At 40.2% G+C, this 20618-nt stretch overlaps 1 protein-coding gene across 2 annotated transcripts in view; it reads left to right on the top strand.

The window, feature by feature from the left end:
- PLA2G4A (phospholipase A2 group IVA) overlaps positions 1–20618 on the top strand; it is a 116197-nt gene that overhangs the window by 83742 nt on the left and 11837 nt on the right. For both annotated transcript variants that reach the window (XM_006110860.4, XM_006110859.4), the window contains 5 exons: positions 22–159; positions 533–625; positions 4521–4592; positions 7135–7377; positions 16963–17147. In XM_006110860.4, coding sequence (XP_006110922.2) covers positions 22–159; positions 533–625; positions 4521–4592; positions 7135–7377; positions 16963–17147 — 731 coding nt within the window. The remainder of the gene's footprint in view (positions 1–21; positions 160–532; positions 626–4520; positions 4593–7134; positions 7378–16962; positions 17148–20618) is intronic.

The raw sequence follows: 20618 nt of genomic DNA, 5'->3' as shown, positions 1-20618 counted from the left end.
TCCTTTATGTAATGCATGCAGATTGGGTGGAATTCAGTCCGTATGAGATTGGTATGGCGAAGTATGGCACATTTATGCCTCCTGATTTGTTTGGAAGTAAATTTTTTATGGGAACAGTGGTGAAAAAGCATGAAGAAAACCCCCTGCACTTTTTAATGGGTAAGTGAATGATGGAAAGTGAATCATTTAAATAAATAAATAAAACAAAACTGACATTTCAGTTCTCATTTCTCCAGTGCTTTTACATTTCAGTCTTTCTTTAATGAAAATAGCCTGACATAACAGTAACCTCTGTACAAAAAGTCATAGATAAGAGTGAGGTGGGAGCCCTAAGAATGGTTCCCTACTCAGTGCTGGGAATGTCATGAAAGTGTGACAGCTGCACATCTGAGTTTAGGATCTGAACTGTTCAAAAATCTCATTGTTTGTGTTCTTCCAGTGCATTCTCAAAGTACATTATCTATGTAAATAATTTCATATACCTTTTGTTCTGTACGTTTCCACTGATTTATTCATTTTCTTCCCCCTTCAGGTGTCTGGGGCAGTGCATTTTCTATCTTATTCAACAGAGTACTTGGAGTTTCCAATTCTCATAACAAAGGTCCCACCATGGAAGAAGAATTAGGTAATGTAACAAAACGAATATAAACCTCTTAGGCTGGGGTTACACTTCAGCTTTTTCTGATTTTTTTTTTCGGAAGAGGCTTTTCCAAAATTTGGCCCGTCTACACTGGGCCAAACTTCAGAAAATCCCCCTCTTTCAGAGGATACCTTCTTCTTTATGGAACGAGGAATACAGGGGCTTCTGACAGAGCGTGTTTACTCTTCCACATTTTTTTTTTTTTTTTTTTTTGCGAAGAGCAGTTGCATTCCCTTGATGTGGCAGAGTTTTAAACCCTGCAGTGTAGACGTATCCTTAGTGAATTAACAACTCAAACATTGCTATCATTCTAGTTTGTGGTATAAGGCACTGTGCCAACCTTTTCTTGCATGTCAAAAGTCAGGGAAACTTACTTTCACCAGTTTATATTGATAGACACCAGCAAGAAGTTGGAATGCCGGGGAATAGAATTAGTATTTTTGTACTTTTTCAATACATGTCCCATTACTATCTATTTCTAGTTTGAATAGGCACCACACCTGATCTCTGGAGAAGAGCTCTTACACATCAATATTCTTTAAGCAGACTTTTTAAAAATGTGAAGATTTAAATATAAATACCCCAAAAGCTCTTCTGATTGATGTGGTCAACTTCTGGAGCCAGCAGTCTAAAAACCTGCCCTTAGGGCTATGTGCTCTTATAAAAAATGTCTTGGAAGATGAGACTGCCCCTGTAATTGGTAAAGGGTTAATGGAGCTTTTCACCTTTTGGTTGCCAGTTTCATTGCATTCCATTCTAGAGTGCCCTAAATTTTTACTGCCTGATGGTGGTTTAGTTTCTGTGAATTTAGTTTAGTGGTCTCCATTTACTTTCTAGTGGACTCCCCACATCATTGTAGGGTGGGAAGTGTTGGAGCTTGATGGTTGCTATGAGGTACCTCTTTCAAAAGTGCTAGTTTGGGGTTTTGCAAAAGTTGTTGATATTCAAATAAATATTGAATGTGTCCAGAGACTATGGACACATGGAAATGCATTTAAATCACTGAATAAACTGAAATAGTTAGTGCCTTGATTGATAGAATGGGTGTGAGGATGAGGGCTGGCTGGGAATAAAAACTCAACTATCTCTTCAACCTAGTGGTTAGAACTATTGCTGCTGCTCTTGTCTTGTGGCAAATAGAAGAATTCAGCCTAGTGGGCTTTCTGTCTGATATATTTCATGAGCAGCAAAACTCGCTTCATGAAGAAAAAGTAATTTGGTTAAAATGAACCCAGATTACTTATTACATTAAGGTATTGAAACATAGAAATGTAGGCATTAGAGAGCAAACTAGTGCATGCTTAACTTTGTTTTAAGTTATACCTGTACTAAATGCTTTACTAGAATAGGGATTTAGCATAATTTGAGTATCTGTTTTTTATACTTACAATGAAAAAAATTGAAAAATATATTTGGATCAGACCTTGCTCTTGGTTTGAGATGTTTCAAGTGAGAATTTATCATGGAAAAGGTGATGAAACCTGAACTATATTATAGTGTCCAAAGCATAAAACTTTTGTGATAATGTTCTGGCCTATTGAAATCAATGACAAAACTTCAGTCGAACCAAGATTTTACCCAAAATATATAAGCCACACTTAACATGAGAATTAAATAGCCTAGTTCTCATATCTTTTTTTTTGTAAAGAAAATTAATAACATCCAAAATCTCTGTGGTTTTTTAATATTTTCCTTTTTTTGGTTGATAATTTTTGTCTTATCAGATTTTATTTGACATCGTTGGTACATTTGCCTTTTTTGCATATTTTAGCATTGATGATAGTTTAGAAAGTGCCCAAATGGCATATTTGGTTTTCAGGAGTGAAAATATCTAAGGAGGAAAACTAATGACAAAGGCTTGTGTGTTTGTGTATTGATTTCTGCAGAGTAGTATCTAACTTTATAAGGGCTAGTCCTCATAATCAACATAGATACAGCATTATATGTAGAGCACATTTAAATTAAATTTTCACATGCCTTTTGTTAGCCTGAATCTCTCCCAGCCAAACTTTCTGTTTTGAGTCAGCAGAAGTATTGGAAATATAGTGTCGCTACTTGCCTAATGGTTTAGTTGATTTTATCCTTGATTGCCATTTATATCAAGTCTGTTATCCAATCCCAAACATAGATTTTTATGCCCAAAATGAACTGTTTCATTTTATTGCCGTGACAAAAATTTACTTTGTCATAAAACACATGGGTGATTTTCTTTAGGAAAAGGCATTTGGTTAATGGTATCTGTTCAAAACAATTATGAGAATCCATTCAACTTTCAGCTTCAGTTACTTATAACTTGTTTTCATATTTCTAGTACAGACTACCTTGGGGAGGAAGAATTTTTAAGGGTGCAATTTTTAAAGGACTCTGGCACCAAATTCCCATAGATAGAAGTTGGGTGCTACTTTCCTTTTACAGCTTTTGAAAATCCCAATTTAAGTCTTTAGAAATTAGTTTTTGCACACAAATTAATCTCCTTTATGAGCTATTAGGTCTGACAGTGAAATGTATCACTGCTTTAATTGCAGAGCTCTCAAGAATCCTTTACTTTTTTTTCCCAATGTTCTTTAGTGGTTTTGGGAAAATCCCAAGTAATTTGCAGGTTCAGGCTGGTTTTGAGTGTTTTGTGTACAAAAAGTTATCCTGATGGAAAATACATTTTTGCCAAATAGGTATCTTCTGTTCATTCTCTTGATTTATGGCGTGAAATGTGAAATGCCTGCTACTCCACTGACATTAATTGCTTTGGCCTAACTGCTGATTTTTTGTTTTTCTCTCCCAAGTTGATTTGTATTCGATTTGTTTAATTATCTTGTTTTGTGTTATGTCCCATAAAGTGGAGAGGTCTTGATATGTGCATGGTATTCCAATTACCACAAATTAGAGGCATACATTCAGAGGACAATATATGGCCATGTGGTCAGGTTAAAGTAGTTTTATTTTGTGGGCTTATAAAACCATCATTAGTTTTGTTAGTTTGCTGAATATCTTGGGGAAATCATCCCTAGGATAAGCAATTGTAATTTGCAACAGATGGTAGTGTGCATTAGGGATGTTAAATTTTGTTTAATCAACTAGTTGATGGAATTTCCATCGACTAATCGATTAGTCAATAAGCGGGGGAGCTGCAGCGGAATTAGCTCTTGGCCCTGGGAACTAACCCCACTGTGCTTTTGCTTTTTAAATGCATTAAGAGCCTGTTGGCTCTTAAGTTTGAAAGTCAGGTGCACAGCATGGAAGACCGCACGTGAGCCAGGACAGCTGATTCCTGGCTTGTGTTGGGTCTCCCCCTGCTGTGCTTCTGCTTTTTAAATATATTAAGAGCCAGCAGGCTTTTAATACATTTAAAAAGCAGACACCGTGTCTGAGACTGGGCGCAAGCCGGGAATCAGCTGATTTCCAGCTCGTACATGGTCCCTGCTACTCCTCTTCCTTCCCTGCCGCCTACGGAGACAATGCTGGGTGGACTGGCTTTTAATAGATGCAGCAAGTGGGGGGAGGGTCAGAAGAGATTTGTCAAGGGACTAGTCGACTGTTCAATAAGCTTATGCTTATCAGATAGTCGACTAGTCCCTTACATCCCTAGTGAACATCGCCCATGCTTATGCGTGACCTGCACCTCAAATTCCACCTGCTCTTCAGAGGATTTCTTGCCTTTCAAAGAGAATTCCATTGGGTAATACTGAATTCCTGCAAAAGAGGGCAAAGCTGGATCTCACACAGCTATGTCCAAATATAATTTGAGACACTACAGCGGTCTTTCTTAGTTTTCACTTTTTATCTATCACAGTGATGCACCTTGTCACTTTTTGGATCTAGTAAACTATTTTCTAAGGTTAGAGTTACCAGTTTAAGATATTTTATTTTGTTTTTTCCCCAACAGAAAATATTCGGCTAAAGCATCTTGTGGGCAATGATAGTTCAGACAGTGAAGATGAATCACAGGCACCAAAAGGTAAAGAAAGCCCCATGGTCTAGGACATGTCTCTACTCCACTTTCTGTCTAAAAATTTAATGTTTAATGTTGGCATGTCTAGGCAAAGCAAGGTGATTGTCACGGCAAAAGTAAATTAAGGGACCTCTGTTTGCTATCAGTAAGATAGATACACCCTTACCCATGTAGGTTGTCCTTTATTATTCCCATTGATGCCCATGGTAAAAGTTCGGTGCTTGAGTCAGCTGTCTTAAAAATATCTGTGCCTTGTTGTTGGCTTAGAAAGGGCAATAGACCTGGCAGAGGCCTTTCCCTTTATATCAGCCCAGACTATTCAAGATGGTAAACAAATGATCTCTCAGAGACTCATGCTTTAACATTAGCTCAGAAAGCCGGCAGTGCTGCTCTAATCATCCTCATTGAAGCCCAAGTCTTCACCTAAGCCTTGAACAGGAGAGTTGTGGGGCCAGTAACCTCCTCACGCCACATTTCCCAGCACGCTGAAGTTGATGAGCTGGCAAATTCACCAGTGCGTATGGCTAAGTCATCCGCCCAGTCAGCTGTTGATTTCAAAGGGCCCTTAATCAAAAGCTCTGCTGAGTGTGGCTCGCTTTGAGTCCACTGTCTCTGATTAGCTTTTCCAGTGCTTCCCGATGACTGTGTGAGTGGGGTTGGTATTGCCATTCTGGACCCTATGCCACACATTGGGTGAAATGTTCCAAAGCACCATTTCCCAAAGTGCCTTTGACACTTAAGAACATAAGTCTAATTGAAAGTCAGTGGGGCTTCAGCTCCTATGTGCCTGCGTTACTTCTGGAAATGGGATTTAGATCCTAAGTCACTTAAGCACTTTTGAAATTTTAACCATTACCTCCATCTTGCCCACATAGCTTGTCTCTATTTTTATACTTGGAAACGGTTGAAACTGGGAATGGGCAACGGGAGATCGTGATGATTATTTGTTCTGTTCATTGCCTCTGGGCCACCTGGCATAGGTTGCTGTTGGAAGGCAGGATACTGGGCTAGCTGGATCTTTGGTCTGACCCAGGATTGCTGTTGTTACATTCTTATGTAAAATCCCTTATCCTTTCCCGCACCTGCTTCATCATAGTTTTGGGTGTCTCTATTTCTTCTACAAGAATTGACATTGCTGCTAACAACTAAAGCAATGAAGAGAATGCAGCCCCATGCACTGGGTTAGGGTTTAATGATGCTGCCAGCGCTGGCAGGAAGAAAACAGAACCTTTGAATGAGAGCTCTAGTCAAGAAGGAAGCTTATCAGTTCTCCTTTGGTTTGAAATGTGGGGAAGAGGGAAGATACCAAATTCTGTGTCTATTTGCACATGTCCTGTTTCAGTGTCACAGTAACCAGCAGAAAGAAAATAATAATTGTTTACCACCACGTGTGTCTTTAATTGGTTTACGCCGCTTGATTTGTGGCACTAGACACCAGGGCTTGGCATGATTCTCCCACTTGACCAGGATCAGGTGTGCAATGGGACCTGCAGATCAGCCTCCCGACTATTCTGACACTTGCTCTACTCCTATTTAAATGAAATCACATCTTTGTGGAGCCTGGATTAAAGAGAAAAATGAGAGCGTTACACTTGGAACATCAGGCCTGATCCTAAATTTCTTGAACACTCTAAACACCTGTAGAAGCTGGTGAGCGTTCAGAGAGCTCCAGCTCATGCCCCACAGGCAGTAAGACCTTTCGCAAGTTTCAGTGGAAGCTAGAGGTGTTCATCAGGTTACGTATAAATAGGAGCCCTGCTTTTTGCTTGCATTTATAGCTTACTTGGGTGGGTTATCAGTACAATCTTGACCTAACATTTAGATTTTCAAGAATTATTTTTTAATAAAGCAAGATCAATAGAAAAACTTTTGTGACTTAATTTTCAGTTTTCTCTGTTACGTCGCTTTGTAGAATGTAAGATTCAGCTCAGTAGCTCCATCCTTATGTATATCTGTATCTCCCTTAGAGCTGTGAAGATATAGCTCTGACTTTTCACACAGGTGAAATGCTGCTGACCCCTTCAACTGCATATGAAGTCTAAAATGCAGCACTACCAACATGGTTCCACCTAGCCGGGTCTAGATCATGCGGCAGGGGTCTCCTTGGAACACGGGGGTTTGGCATGGCCGGGAGATGCACTGGAGAGGCCAGTGAATCTGCTATTATGTGGCTCCACGGTATCCAGAATCCCTGAAATCTCCAAAGTCGCACTAGCAGCAGCAGTCAAAAGGGGAGAATTCCTACAGCTCCCCTTAAATGCTCTGTGTGCGAGAGCAGGGTTGGTCCTGGAGAGATCATAGAATCAGAAAATATTAGGGTTGTAAGGAGGCCATCTCCTCAAAGCAAGACCAACCCACTTAAATCATTCCACCCAGGGCTTTGTCAACCTGGGCTTTATAAACCTCTAAGGATGGTGATTCCATCATGTCCCTACCTAACATGAGATGGGAAAGCTGCCTTTCGCTTCAGTGGGGTGTTGAAGCTGAGGCCTCATGTTGACACTTTGCATGTTAACTGTTTCACCGCTGATCATTATTTTACACACAGGCTCTGAAAATCCTGAGGCTGAAAACGAACTTCAAAATAGCAACCAGGAAAGTTGGGTCCAACGCATGCTGATGGCCTTGGTGGGCGATAGTTCCCTTTTCAACACCAGAGAAGGACGTGCTGGAAAAGTACACAACTTCATGCTGGGCTTGAACCTCAACACCTGTTACCCGCTCTCCCCTCTATCGGGCCTAGGGACTCAGGAATCTATGGAGGAGGATGAAATGGATGCAGCAGTTGCAGGTTGGTTCACAAAATATCCATGCACTGCTTTTCTGTTGGTGAAAGAATAAACCATGAATTGCAATTGTGAGAACCTATCATTAGACTGGAATGGTAATAGCTGAACGCTTCTGAAAGCTAGAGCACATTTGCACGGGGGCAATCTTGAATATTTACAAGCACATTGAGATCCTAAAGATCACTGGTGCTATAAAGTGCAATGTATTATTCCTGAATGAGGCCAGGTGAGGTCTGGCTGAATCAGGACTGACTCCACAGAAGTGCAGTATCGTGTTAGTTCTATATGTTGCCCACTGCTAAGGCCGCCTTTCAGATTCAGTAGAACAACATACTTACTGGTAGGGTGAAGAGGAGTTGCTCTTTCCTTGGTAGAGAAGACTAAGGTGATTTGTATACCTGGCCACTCCTGGCTCTCTTGAAAGACCTACAAAAGACGCATGTGGCACGTCCCATCATACTCTTTTCATCCTCTCTTATTAGCATGGGTCAGCAATTAGTCTTGCCAAACAGCATGATGTTCCTTCCTAATTGCTTCTTCTTCAATTCCCTGTCCCTTATTAACTTCCTCCACATTGCATTTTTCATAGTAGATCAGCAACAAGAACAGATAGCTCACACTGCATTTTTCATTTGCAGAAATCCAAGTATCAACTTCTGCCTCAATCTCCTTCCTGCTCTCATAGTACTCTCACCTTCCTCCAACCTTTAGTTTAAAAACTACTCTACAACATGGGAATTTTAATGAAGAGAATGGTGCATCTTAGTAGACTACCAGAGTAAGAATGTTCCACACATTCAAAATGAATTGTCCTTCAGCCTCCCCCTGCTCCTCTGCCTTTCTAAATGTTGCCACACAACTTTCCTCTTTCCCTCAAAATCTGACCAACAGTTGCCTGGAGTTCCTCTTCTCCAGATCCATCTCTGATGCCCTTCAAGATGGTTTCTTTTCCTACTTCCATCCTCTTTTTCTGTTAAGGACCTGCATCCATGTCTCCTCTGAAGCATTGCTAATACCAGTCTTGCTGCCCTGTTCTTCTATTTTTCTCCAAGGTATCTGATGTTTCCTCCACACTGTCCCCTGTGTGGAACATTCTTACTCTGGTAGTCTACTAAGATGCACCATTCTCTTCATTAAAATTCCCATGTTGTAGAGTAGTTTTTAAACTAAAGGTTGGAGGAAGGTTGACCGGTATGGCGGAGCTCACAGTTCGAATTCAGACATCCTTTAGGGGAACTTTTATTAATGGAGCTCCCTATGTCCTTGTAAGGAGGAGAGGAGGAAAGATGATAAAATATAGGAAGGAGCTGATGAGAAACAATCAAATGAAGAAGAGTCCCATTCAATTACTTCATGTAATGGCAGATGGCTAAGAAGTGAAAATTGCTTGAAGTGTTTTTATACAAATGCTAGAAGTCTAAATAATGAAATGGGTGAACTAGAGTGCCTTATCATTAATGTAGATACTCATATCATAGGTATCCGAGAAACATGGTGGAATGAGGGTAGTAAGTGGGACACAATAATATCAGGGTACAAAATATATTAGAAGGACAGAACTGGGCACGCTGTTGAGGGAATGTCACTTATATGTGGGAAAAAAAGTGTAGAATCAAATGAAGTAAAAATCTTAAATGGACCAAATTGGGCAGTAATTCCATGCTTTAACAATAAGAATATAGCAGTAGGGATATATTAGTGACCACCTGATCAGGATGCTGATAGTGACTGTGAAATGCTAAGGGAGATTAGATTGGATATAGAAAACCTCTCCATAATAAAGGGATTTCAGCTATCCCTATATTGACTGACTAGCTACATGTCACCTCAGGATGGGATGCAGAAATAAAAGTTTCATGCCACCTTAAATAACTGCTTTTTGGAGCCCTCAAGAGAAGAAGCAATCCTTAATGTAGTCAAGTGAAGCACAGGATCTGGCCTCAGAGGTAAATGTATCTGGACTACTTGGTAATAGTGACCATAATATAATTCAATTTAACATACCTATGGCGGGGTTAATACAGCAGCAGTCCAACCCTGTAGCATTTAATTGCAGAAAGGGGAACTATATAAAATTAGGAAGTTAGTTAAACAGAGATTAAAAGGTACAGTGCCAAAAGTGAAATGTCTGCAAGCTGCATGGAAACTTTTTGAAGGGATCGTAATAAAGGCTCACCATAAATGTATAACCCAAATTTAAAAAACAGAGAACCAAAAAGTGCCACTGTGGCTAAACAGAAAAGTAAAAGAAGCAGCGAGAGGCAAAAAGGTATCCTTTAAAAAGTGAAAGTTAAATTCTAGTGAGGAAAGTAGAAAGGAACATCAACTCTGACAAATGAAATATAAAAATAGAATTAGGAAGGTCAAAAAAGAATTTGAAGAACAGCTAGCCAAAACCTCAAAAATTAAAATTATTTAAAAAAATGCATCAAAAGCATAAACAACCAGTGGGGCCATTGGATGATCAAGATGCTAAAGGAGCACTTCAAGAACGATAATGTGTCGTGGAGAAACTAAATGACTTCTGTGCATTGGTCTTTGTGGCTGAGGATTTGAGAGAGACTCGCAGACTTGAGCCATTCTTTATAGGTGACAAATCTGAAGAACAGTTCCAGATTGAGATATCATTAGAGGAGGTTTTGGAACAAGTTGATAAGCTTCACAGTAATACCAGATAGTATTCAGCTAAGAGTTCTGAAGAAAACCAACGAGAGTGAACAAGAGTTCAATCACAAGCAACTGCAAAAAGTTACAAAAGGATCTCACAAAATTGGATGATTAGGCAACACAATGGCAGATGAAATTCAGTGTTAATAAGTGAAAAGTAATGCACATTGGAAATGTAATCTCAGCTATATATATAAAATCATGGGGTCCAATTAGCTGGTACCACTCAAGAGAGATCTTGGAGTCATTGTGGATAGTTCTCTGAAACATCCACTCACTGTGCAGCAGTATTCAAAAAACCAATAGAATGTTGGAGATTAAGAAAAGGATATATATTACAAGACAGAAAATATCATATTACCTCTCTCTCTATCTCCATAGGATGCCCACATCTTGAATACTGTGTGCATATGTGGTCTCCATCTCAAAAGAGATATACTAGAATTGGAAAAGGTTTGGAAAAGGCCGACAAAATTATAAAGGGCATGGAACATCTTCCATATGGGGAGAGATTAATAAGATTCCAGGTTTTCAACTTGGAAAAAAGATGACTAAGGAAAGATATGATAGAGGCCTATAAAATCATGATGGGTGTGGAGAAAATAAAAAGAAAGTGTTAGTTGCTCCGTCTAAAAAAAAAAAAAAGCAAAACAAGGTTGTTACCAAATGAAATTAATAGGTGGCCAATTTAAAACAAACAAAAGGAAGTATTTTTTCACACAGTGCACAGTCAACCTGTGGAACTCCTTGCCAGAGGATGTTGTAAAGGTCAGGACTATAACAGCATTTAAAAAAGAACTAGATAAGTTCATGGAGAATTGATACATGAATAACTGTGAGCCACGATGGGCAAGGATGGTATGCACTATGCGTCTGTTTTCCCGAAGCTAACAGGATGGATCACTTAATGATTACTTGTTCTGTTCATTCACTCTGGGGCACCTGCCATTGGCCACTGTTGGAAGACAAGATACTATGCTAGTTGGACCTTTTCTGTGCTGTACAGGCCGCCCTCGCTATAAGTCCAAGATATGTTCCAAAAAAAGTGGACGTATAGCAAAACAACTTAAATTGGGGAATTTTTTCCTGCAGCGGACTTCCATTGAAGCAAATTGGGGGGAGTGTTTCTCACAGCTTATAGCGGGGAATGGGAGGACTTATAAGCATTAGTTCCTACAAATGTCAATGACTTTAGTGTGGAACGGATGTATACCAGGTTGACTGATAGTGGGGTCTCCCTGTACCTCAGTATCAGTAATTCATTGGGTACCCACACTTTACTTCAGAGATAGTCCATATGTGTGCAGGAAACAAAAAAGCCAATAAACATTTTTCATTTCAGAGAATTGTAATTGCATGGGAAAATACCAATTTTCACACTTTTCAGTGAAAGCTAAGATGTCTGTGAAAATAATAGAGCCTAGTTATCTTAGTCACATACCTTTTTTGTTTTTTGCTTGATGTATAAAGAGAACCATTCATTAGTGTCTGAACATTTTTAGGCATTTATACATTTTGTTTACGTGCACCAATTCTATCCTGGAAACTGAGCTAAGTTGCAGCTTTCTCCCCTGGGGGACATTGTGTCCAAGTGGAGAAGCAGCCCTGAATAAACCCCTTTGTAGGCTCCCTGTGATATGAATTGCAGTGTTTGCAGTTTCTATGTTCATAGCTAGAAATGGAGGCCTTCCATGGTAATGAATCTTGATTAACAATGCTAGACTCTTAAGTAGCACTGCCAGCCACTCTTATAATAATCTTAGTTGCTCAACTTTCCTTTTCTTTAGTAATCGGAGAAGGAAGTTTGAACTTTTTGTCATGGAATTGTAAATACCAGATGTCACTTAAAAGCACAAGTAACAAAGTGACTCTACTGTGTATTTGTCAACATAACTATCCTTTTTTGACTGGCTCTATCATAACTTCCATCTGTGCTCCAGTTTCTAAATATTATTTTTCAGCTCAGAGGTGTTTACAACTGAGTAATCTTAATATTTATAGTGGTATTTATAGTGCCTAAAACAGGCAGTAAAGTGCTTAGTAGATTTGTAATGAAAATGAGCTTTATAAAGGCACAAAGTAGATAAAATCCAATCCTCAATACCCCCGCTCCCACCCCGAGCTTTATTTTGTATTGAAACAATTGAAACAACCTCATAGAGACAAGGAGAAATTTTCTGCTTTAGAGGAATTTTTGACTACGGGTCATGTGGACTTTCCCATGGCCATGTTCTAATAGTTTTTTGCTGTTGATAAATCTTTGCACTTCTCACTATTTGCTTAAATTACAAGATTACAACCCAGTCCTGCAAGCTACCAAACATAGTGTGTATGATTACAAGTAACCCCTGCACTTTGCTCCACAGTAACTATCAATGGATATGCAGTACTAAGATGAATTGTTCAGTAGAGTATTTTCAGTAATAGTGATGGGTTTGTCTATATTAGTACAAGAGCCTAGGAGCCCAATGAAGAGGCTACAAAGGAACCTTTGAAATAAATGAAAAATATTACATTATTTTTCATGTCTTTTATACCAAGGCACTGGACTTTTTTTTTTTTTTTTTAACCATCGAGTTATGTTGCTATTATCCATGATTTTAAATCTAGTATAATTTGACCAGAATATAGCAATATTGTTTGGTTTGGGTTATTAATATAAGCCTACAACACCAGAAATAAAGGCATCTTAGAAACAGATCATACATTACAGTGTAGTGCGTCTCACATTGCTCACTTCGCAGACCTATAAAGTCATCGTGCGCATATAGAGCCTTGATTGCACTTGACAGCCGTCAGTGAACATTGAACTCCGGACCTGCCCCACTCAAAGTACAGACTTCTAAAGCTACTGCTAAAAGTAGCAGCTGGCAGAAGAAATAAGGAGCCATGACCACATGCAGTGTATTATATGTACACAGTTACCTGAAAGTACATATAAACATGTATAAAAGCCCCACACACCAGAAGACACACAATCACATTAAATCACAAGGTATGTTAGAAATTTTCAAGTGAGGATCATGTGAGTCTCTACCTCTTTCCCTACCCTTGTCTGGCATGCAGGGATCATGTTGTTAAATACAAGCCGTATCTGACTGATAAGCCCTGAAGAGTGGTGGGGTTGGGAGAACAGCCAAGCAACATATTTTACCTTCCCATTTGTGGGCTTGCAAATGCTGCTTCCTGCCATTGTTTCTAGGTAGGTTTTATTGGGAGTGACTAGCAAGAGAGGAGTGTGAGCAGAGAAAGGGACAGATGCTCTGTCAAGGGTCGGCAACTTTTCAGAAGAGGGGTGCCAAGATTTAATTTTCCCCATTCCCCTCAGTGCAGGCCTTGCCCCCTCCCATCCTGTTCCGCATCCTTCTTCACCCCCCCCTCCCCCTTCCTTTCCCCACATCCCTGTGCCCCAAGCGCGCACACCAGCAGGGCATCAACACTGGGACTCGCAGCTCCCCAGGAGCAGCACGGGGGCAAGGAGGAGCCGGGATGCACAGGGTCACTTCCCAGCCCAGCCCTTTGTCCGGGGCTCACCCCTCACCTGACATCTGTGGCTCCAGGGCTGTGGCAGTCAGAGCCCGGGGCTATCCAGTGCTGTCTCTAGCCCCTGGCCGGGCATAGCAGGGAGCTGGGGAAGAGTCTCCCCGCTCGTGGGAACCTGCCGCAGTTTAGCCTGGGCCCTGGTAGCCCACGGAGGTGGCAGCAGTGTGTGACTGGCCATGCCACCCTGATCTGCAGAGCAGCCTCAACCCCGGCCCCTCCCGGAGCAGCAAGCAGAGCCTGTAGCGAGGGGATGGGATGTTAACCCCTTAACTCCTGGGAGCTGCACACCCAAGGTACGTCTAGACTACAGGCTTTTGTCAACAGAAGTTTTGTCGACAGATACTGTTGACAAACTTTCTGTCGACAAAGAGCGTCTAGACTACATCCAGTTCTGTCAACAAAGCAAGCCGCTTTGTCAACATGACTGTGTAGACACAAAGGACAGTGCAGATGCAATAACGCCTTCTGTCACCAGAACTCTGTCGACAAAAGGTGTTATTTCTCATAGAATGAGGTTTACAGCCATCGACAAAACTGCTGAGTTCTGTTGACATTATGTCGACCGAACTCAGCAGCAGTAGACGCAGGTATAGTTTTGTTGACAAAAGTCCACTTCTGTCGACAAAACCCTGTAGTCTAGACACACCCCCAGGGACACAGTGCCCAGCGCTGGGTCGTGCTGCACGCTCCGCTTGCCCGGCTGCCCAGCCCCTACACCATGCTGCACAGGCCACAAAAAATCATCTTGCACGCCACTTATGGCACACATGCTGTACCTTGCCGACCCCTGCTCTGTGGTATTGTGCTCCTTCAGACCATCTAGATTTAACTGGGAAGAGAGCCATTCTTTGGGACATTTTTCCCTGGCAGGCCAAAAGTCCAGGCAGTTGATGATCTGGAGAGACAGGGGAGCAAGGACAACTCTGGGCCCGAGCATGTTCCAATTGGTGGAGTTAAAAAGGGAGTCTCCCCAGCACAGCAGTCTGATGGGTGAAGAGCTCATGTCCTGCTCACACGTGGTCATGGAAGAGCTACCTGTCTAGAACAAACTCTTCTCAGAGACCTTGGTCCTGGACTATTAAAGTCAGTCACTGGGGCTGTTGCCACTGACTTCAAACAGACCAATATTTGGCTCTAACCCTTTGGAGCAGAAAGTCCTCACACAGAGTCTCTTCTTGTTTTTCCATTAAGAATTTCAGCTGCTGAAAATCTTTGAGCTTTATTCCATTTAAAATTCCAGACTGGCTTCTGTATCCAATTTCTGTTGTTTTCAAACATATGCTTCCTCCGCTGGCTGGAGTTTCACCGAATCCAGTCCTGTAGTGCTGCTTGAGGGCTCCACTTTTCTTTTTAAGTAGAATTCCCATCTGATTCTTTGTCCAAAATGTTTTGTTTTTGTTTTTAAAAAATAACCTCAAATCTGCTTGAAAACTCCTGAATAATAAAGACTCACTGTTGATCTATTTCTGTTCCTGAGACATTCCAACACCCTTTAAAACACTCTTGAGGAAATGCCAACTGAATAACAATGGGGAAAAATTATCTCATAGGCTTTGTTTCCTTATTTCAATATTTATGGAAACTATTTTACAGTAGATGCACGTCAGTAGTGAATGCCCTGTACAGCTCACTCACTTTCCTTTTAAGCTGCTCCCTGTGACAAGGAGCATCTGGACATAAAAAATGAGAACATGTTTTATAAGCCATACTTGAAACATTCTTTCTTTTAAATCAAATTCCGATATATCAGATAGTCAGTCTGTGCTGGTCCCACACAATTCTGCTCATTTTTAACTGTTCTTTATGTTTTACTGATAAAAAAGATTTCATGTGATAAGAGCATTTCTTAAGAAAGGTGCAGCTTTCTTTGATGAATCCACATGTAATAAATACTTCTATTTTTATCCTACCTCTCTCGGTACGTGTACACAGCAGGGCAAAAGAAAAATTAAGCTATGCAACTTCAGCTACGTCAATTGGGCAACAGAAGTTGAAATAGCTTAATTTGGCTTTTGGTGCTGTCTGCACAGCAGGAAGGTGAAGGAGGGAACACTCTTGCTCCTCGTGAAATCAGAGTTACAGGAGTCAAAGTAACAAGTCCTCCAACTCAACATTATTTCACATTAATGGCTTGTGGTGTAGATGCGCTCTTTCTTATTTTGGAATAACGTTAGTTATTCTGAAATAATGCTGCTGTGTAGACGTACCTTCAGAGAACAGTATGTAGAATTCCTACGAATGTAAACTTTTGGGTTTTTTTAAAAGAAGATCTGGAACAGCCATAAATGGAGTAAGCTAATGATCTATCTCACCTGGCACCCTGGCCAATGCTGAGAGGTGAAAATTCCCTATAATATACTGTAATTGACTCCAATTCATGGAGTTACTGCACTGTGCTACATAATTCTGTAGGCTGGGCTTAGTATAGGGGTAGCTTGGTACAAGGGCCTGTGCAACATAGGAGGTCAAGCTAAATCATCTTATTGTCCCTTGCGACTTTATACTCCCTAAATCCATGCTGGGTATGCCACGCCTTTGGGGCAAGTGCTGTAGCTGATCCAAACATTAGGCCCTTCAGGGGCTAAACTTCAGTGGCTTCCCAGAAACAGTCAGCATCTGATGAATAACAAAGCATACCTTACAAGGGCTGCCAGCAGTGCACAGAGCAGTTACCCTGGGCACTCTTGCTTTAAGTTCCAAACAATAGTTGAACCAGCAGTTCCTACTCCAGCTCTTGGATGGAGAGCAGCACAGGAGTACAAAGGGTAACTGCTTTTGCCAGGCATCAGAGAGATCACAGTCTCTCTTCTTCCTCTTCCTATATTGTTGATGCTGTTTAAGAAGCAATTTTAACATTCGAAGCTGTTGCTTTTGCTGATGTAGATGGAGAGATCGAGATAAAGAATAACCCCATTAAGAACAATACAGGATGTGATTAGTACAAGTGGTGTCAGTACTGGCTTATTCTCATCCTGGAGATGGGAGACCCTCTTGCATATGTGAAATAAAATGTGCTATTATGCTTAGCATTTTGGAACCGTGTTTGGCTGTGCAGATTGACACTGAAGGAGCATTTATGACTTTGCAGTCATATTGGATTCAGATAATCATTTGCTTTGGCTCCCCGGGGAGGCAATTTCTGTCACTTTGCAAGTCGTCTTACTGTAATTACTTTTAAAACACAAATACTTTTTCTTTGTTAAGACTGCCTATCTTAGAGTAGATCATATTAGGCTTAAATTTAGTAAGTTACTTAATACAATTGTTATCCATACCTCATTTCTTTAGCTCCGAGGGATTCTACGTTAGTACTTCATCATTTCAATTACTAACTATTGGGGATCTGGGGGTTTGTTTTTTGTTTTGGTTTTGCTTAGATCCCGATGAGTTTGAGAGGATATATGAGCCACTAGATGTGAAGAGCAAAAAGATTCATATAGTGGATAGTGGGCTCACCTTTAATCTGCCGTATCCCCTTATCTTAAGACCTCAGCGAGGCGTTGATCTCATCATCTCCTTTGATTTCTCTGCGAGGCCAAGTGACTCCAGTCCTCCTTTCAAAGTAAGTAAACCAGGCCATTCCTTCAGTTTGTGTTGTCAGTTTTAAGGTGGTTAGACCCAGATCTTGAAAGGTATGTAGGCATCTAACTCCCATTGTGAAGTTGGGCGGTACGTTTTTATCCTCCCATCATGCTGGTGGCAAATTCCACTCTTTTGTGGCTTCCAGGCGAGGGGTGTTAAATTGTGTTTAATCAACTGAGCAACTAGTCGATGGAATTTCCAGCAATTAGTCAATAAGCAGGGGAAACTGCAGAGTCGCAGTGTGGTTAGCTCCTAGCCCTGGAAGCTAACCTCGTTGCAGCTTTGTTTTTAAATGAATTAAGAGCTGGCTAGCTCCTAACACATTTAAAAAGCAGAAGCACAGTGGTGGGGACCAGGCGCGAACTGGGACAGCTGATTCCTGGCTCACATCTGGTTCCCCTCGCTGCACTTCTGCTTTTTAAATGTGGTGAGAGCCTGCTGGCTTTTAATACATTTAAAAAACAGAGACGTGGTGCCTGGGACTCAGCGTGAGCCGGGAATCAGCTGATTCCCAGCTCATGCCCAGTTCCCCTCTACGCTTTTAAGCCAGCTCCCCCAGCACCGGCTCCAGCTCCTGCCCCTTGCTTCCTCAGCTTATTCTTATCGGATAATCAACTAATCACTTACACCCTATTCCAGGCCCTCCCATTCAAAAGTCTTACTTTGGTGCCATGATGGCTCCAGATCTACAGTAATTGACTTTCATGGTAACAGTTTTCTACTTTGCCCCCAATCCTACTTACTTTACTCAGGAGATTAATTCCACTGAAATAGAAAAGACTGCTGCCATGAGGAAGGTGGTGGGATTTGACCCTCAGCAAAAATGTCACTTGAAATAATTCCTTATCTGGCTTTTATGGAAAACCTGCCTGCACAATGATATGAAGAATTTGACCTTTAAGAAGAATGTAAATCTTTTATTGAAACTAAATTTCATGATCTGTTGTCTCCTCTTGCAAAAAAAGGCTTATAACCAGTATTGAGTAGGGCTGTCTGGCAATTAAAAATGAATCATGGTTTATTGCACAAATAGTCAAAACTATTTTTAATTGTGCAATTTATCACAATTGAAAACGAGTTGTAATTAATTGTGCAATTAATCATACTATTAAGCAATAATAAAATACCATTTATTTAATTTTTTAATGTTTTCAATATTTCATATATATTTATTTCATTTACAAAACAGAATACTAAGTATTTACCTTATATTTGCATTGTAAAAGACAAAGTATTTTTTCAATAATCTTATATAAATACTTTTGTGCAATCTCTTTATCATGAAAGTTGATCTTACAAATATAGATTTATGTCCAAAAAACTGCCTTCAAAAGTAAAATTTTAGAGCTTACAAGTCCACTCAGTCCTACTTCTTGGTCAGCCACTCAGACATGCATCTGACAAAGTGGGTCTTTGTCAATGAAAGCTTATGCTCCAGTACATCTGTTAGTCTATAAGGTGCCACAGGACTCCTTGTCACTTTTTCAGACAAACAAATTTGGTTACAATTTTCAGAAGATAATGCTGCCTGCTTCTTTTTTCCAATATCACCTGAAAGCGAGAACAGGCATTCACATGGCACTGATGTAGCTGGCATTACAGGATAGTGATGTGCCAGATTTGATTCACCTGTCCCTTCATAGGCTATGTCTAGACTGCAGGCTTCTTTCGAAAGAGAAATCCGCTTTTTCGAAAGAGAGCACCCAGCGAGTCTGGATGCTCTCTTTCGAAGATGGCCTCTTTACATTGAAGAACGCCTTCTTTCGAAAGAGGAACTTTCGAAAGAAGGCGTTCTTCCTCGTGAAACGAGGTTTACCGCCATCGAAAGAAAAGCCGCGTTCTTTCGAAATAATTTCGAAAGAACGCGGCTTGAGTCTGGACGCAGGGGAAGTTTTTTCGGGAAAAGGCTACTTTTCCCAAAAAAACCCCTGAGTCTGGACACGGCCATAGTTCAACCACCATTTCAGAGGACATACATGTATGGTGATGATGGGTTATGCTTGGTAATGATCCAAAGCATTGTGGACTGGTGCATGTTCACTTTTATCATCTGAGTCAGATGACATTAGCAGAAGGCTGATATTTTTTTAATGGATTGTGTTCTGTATTTTCCTCATTGGAATGTTGCTCTTTTAAAAATTCTGAAAGCGCACACCACATTTCATTCCACTCAAATTTTGGACAGAACTTCAGATTCTTAAACTTTGGTCAAGTACTATAACTGTCTTTAGGACTCTCACATTGGTATCTTCTTGGTGCTTTGTCAAATCTGCTGTAAAAGTGTTCTTAAAAATAAACATGTGCTAAGTTATCATCTGAGACTGCTATAAATGAAATATATGGGTAAAACAGAGCAGGAGACATATAATTCTCCCCAAAGGAAGTCGGTCACAAATTTAATTAATTCATTATTTTTTAAAGCGCATCATCAAAATGGAAGTATATCTTCTGGGATTGTGGCTGAAGAATGAAGGAGCATAGGAATGTTTAGGATATGTGGCGATAAATATCTTGCAACTCTGGCTACAAAAGCCCCATGCAAATACCCGTTCTCACTTTCTGGTGACACATTGTAAATAAGAAGCAGGCAGCATTATCTCTCATCAATATAAACAAACTTCTTGTCTTAGCGACTGGCTGAACAAGAAGTAGGACTGAGTGGGCTTCGAGGCGCTAAAGTTTTACATTCTTTTGTTTTTGAATGCAGTTATGTAACCCTCCAAAAATCTACACTTGTAAATTCAACTTTCACAGTGAAGAGATTGCACTTCTGTACTTGTATAAGGTGAATTGAAAAATATTTTTTTTCTCATTTTTGCAGTGCAAATATTTGTAATATCAATATAAAGTGAGCACTTACACTTTGTATTCTTTTTTGTAATTGAAATCAATAATGAAAATATAGAAATAATCTACAAATATTTCAGTTGATATTCTGTTGCTTAACAGTGTGATTGAATTGCAGTATTTTTTTATAATCACAATTAACTTTGAGTTAATTGCATGAGTTAACTATGATTAATCAACAGCCATAATATCAAGCAAATAAGTTACTTGCATTTATACCATAAAATATTACTACTAACCACTTATATATCAGAAAATACCATATCTAATTTCCATAATATGAAAAATAACAATAAGAAAACACCCAGAATTTGGACTGCTCCAGACCCAACCCCCTGTCTTCTTTTGATGTCATGTGTATCTCATGTTAAACAAAACACAATGAGATACATACTTATTGTAAGAAAGGAAAAATTGTACCCTTTGTTATTCGCCAGAACCTCAGTATTAGATCATCTGTGGAATATATATCAGCATACTTAGCGCTTGTGTATGCTGCACCACAGTGCAAGCTATGCAGCACACATTTAAGAGTTGCAGTCTAACTGTCTTGTATGGATGCTGCTGGTCCAAATGAAAGGGTTCCTAGTTCACATTAATGTAA

The sequence above is a fragment of the Pelodiscus sinensis genome, chromosome 9 (assembly GCF_049634645.1).
Source record: "Pelodiscus sinensis isolate JC-2024 chromosome 9, ASM4963464v1, whole genome shotgun sequence".
NCBI classification, from domain to species: domain Eukaryota; kingdom Metazoa; phylum Chordata; order Testudines; family Trionychidae; genus Pelodiscus; species Pelodiscus sinensis.
Note: the sequence above shows the minus strand (reverse complement) of the source record. Positions and strands in the feature narration are given on the sequence as shown.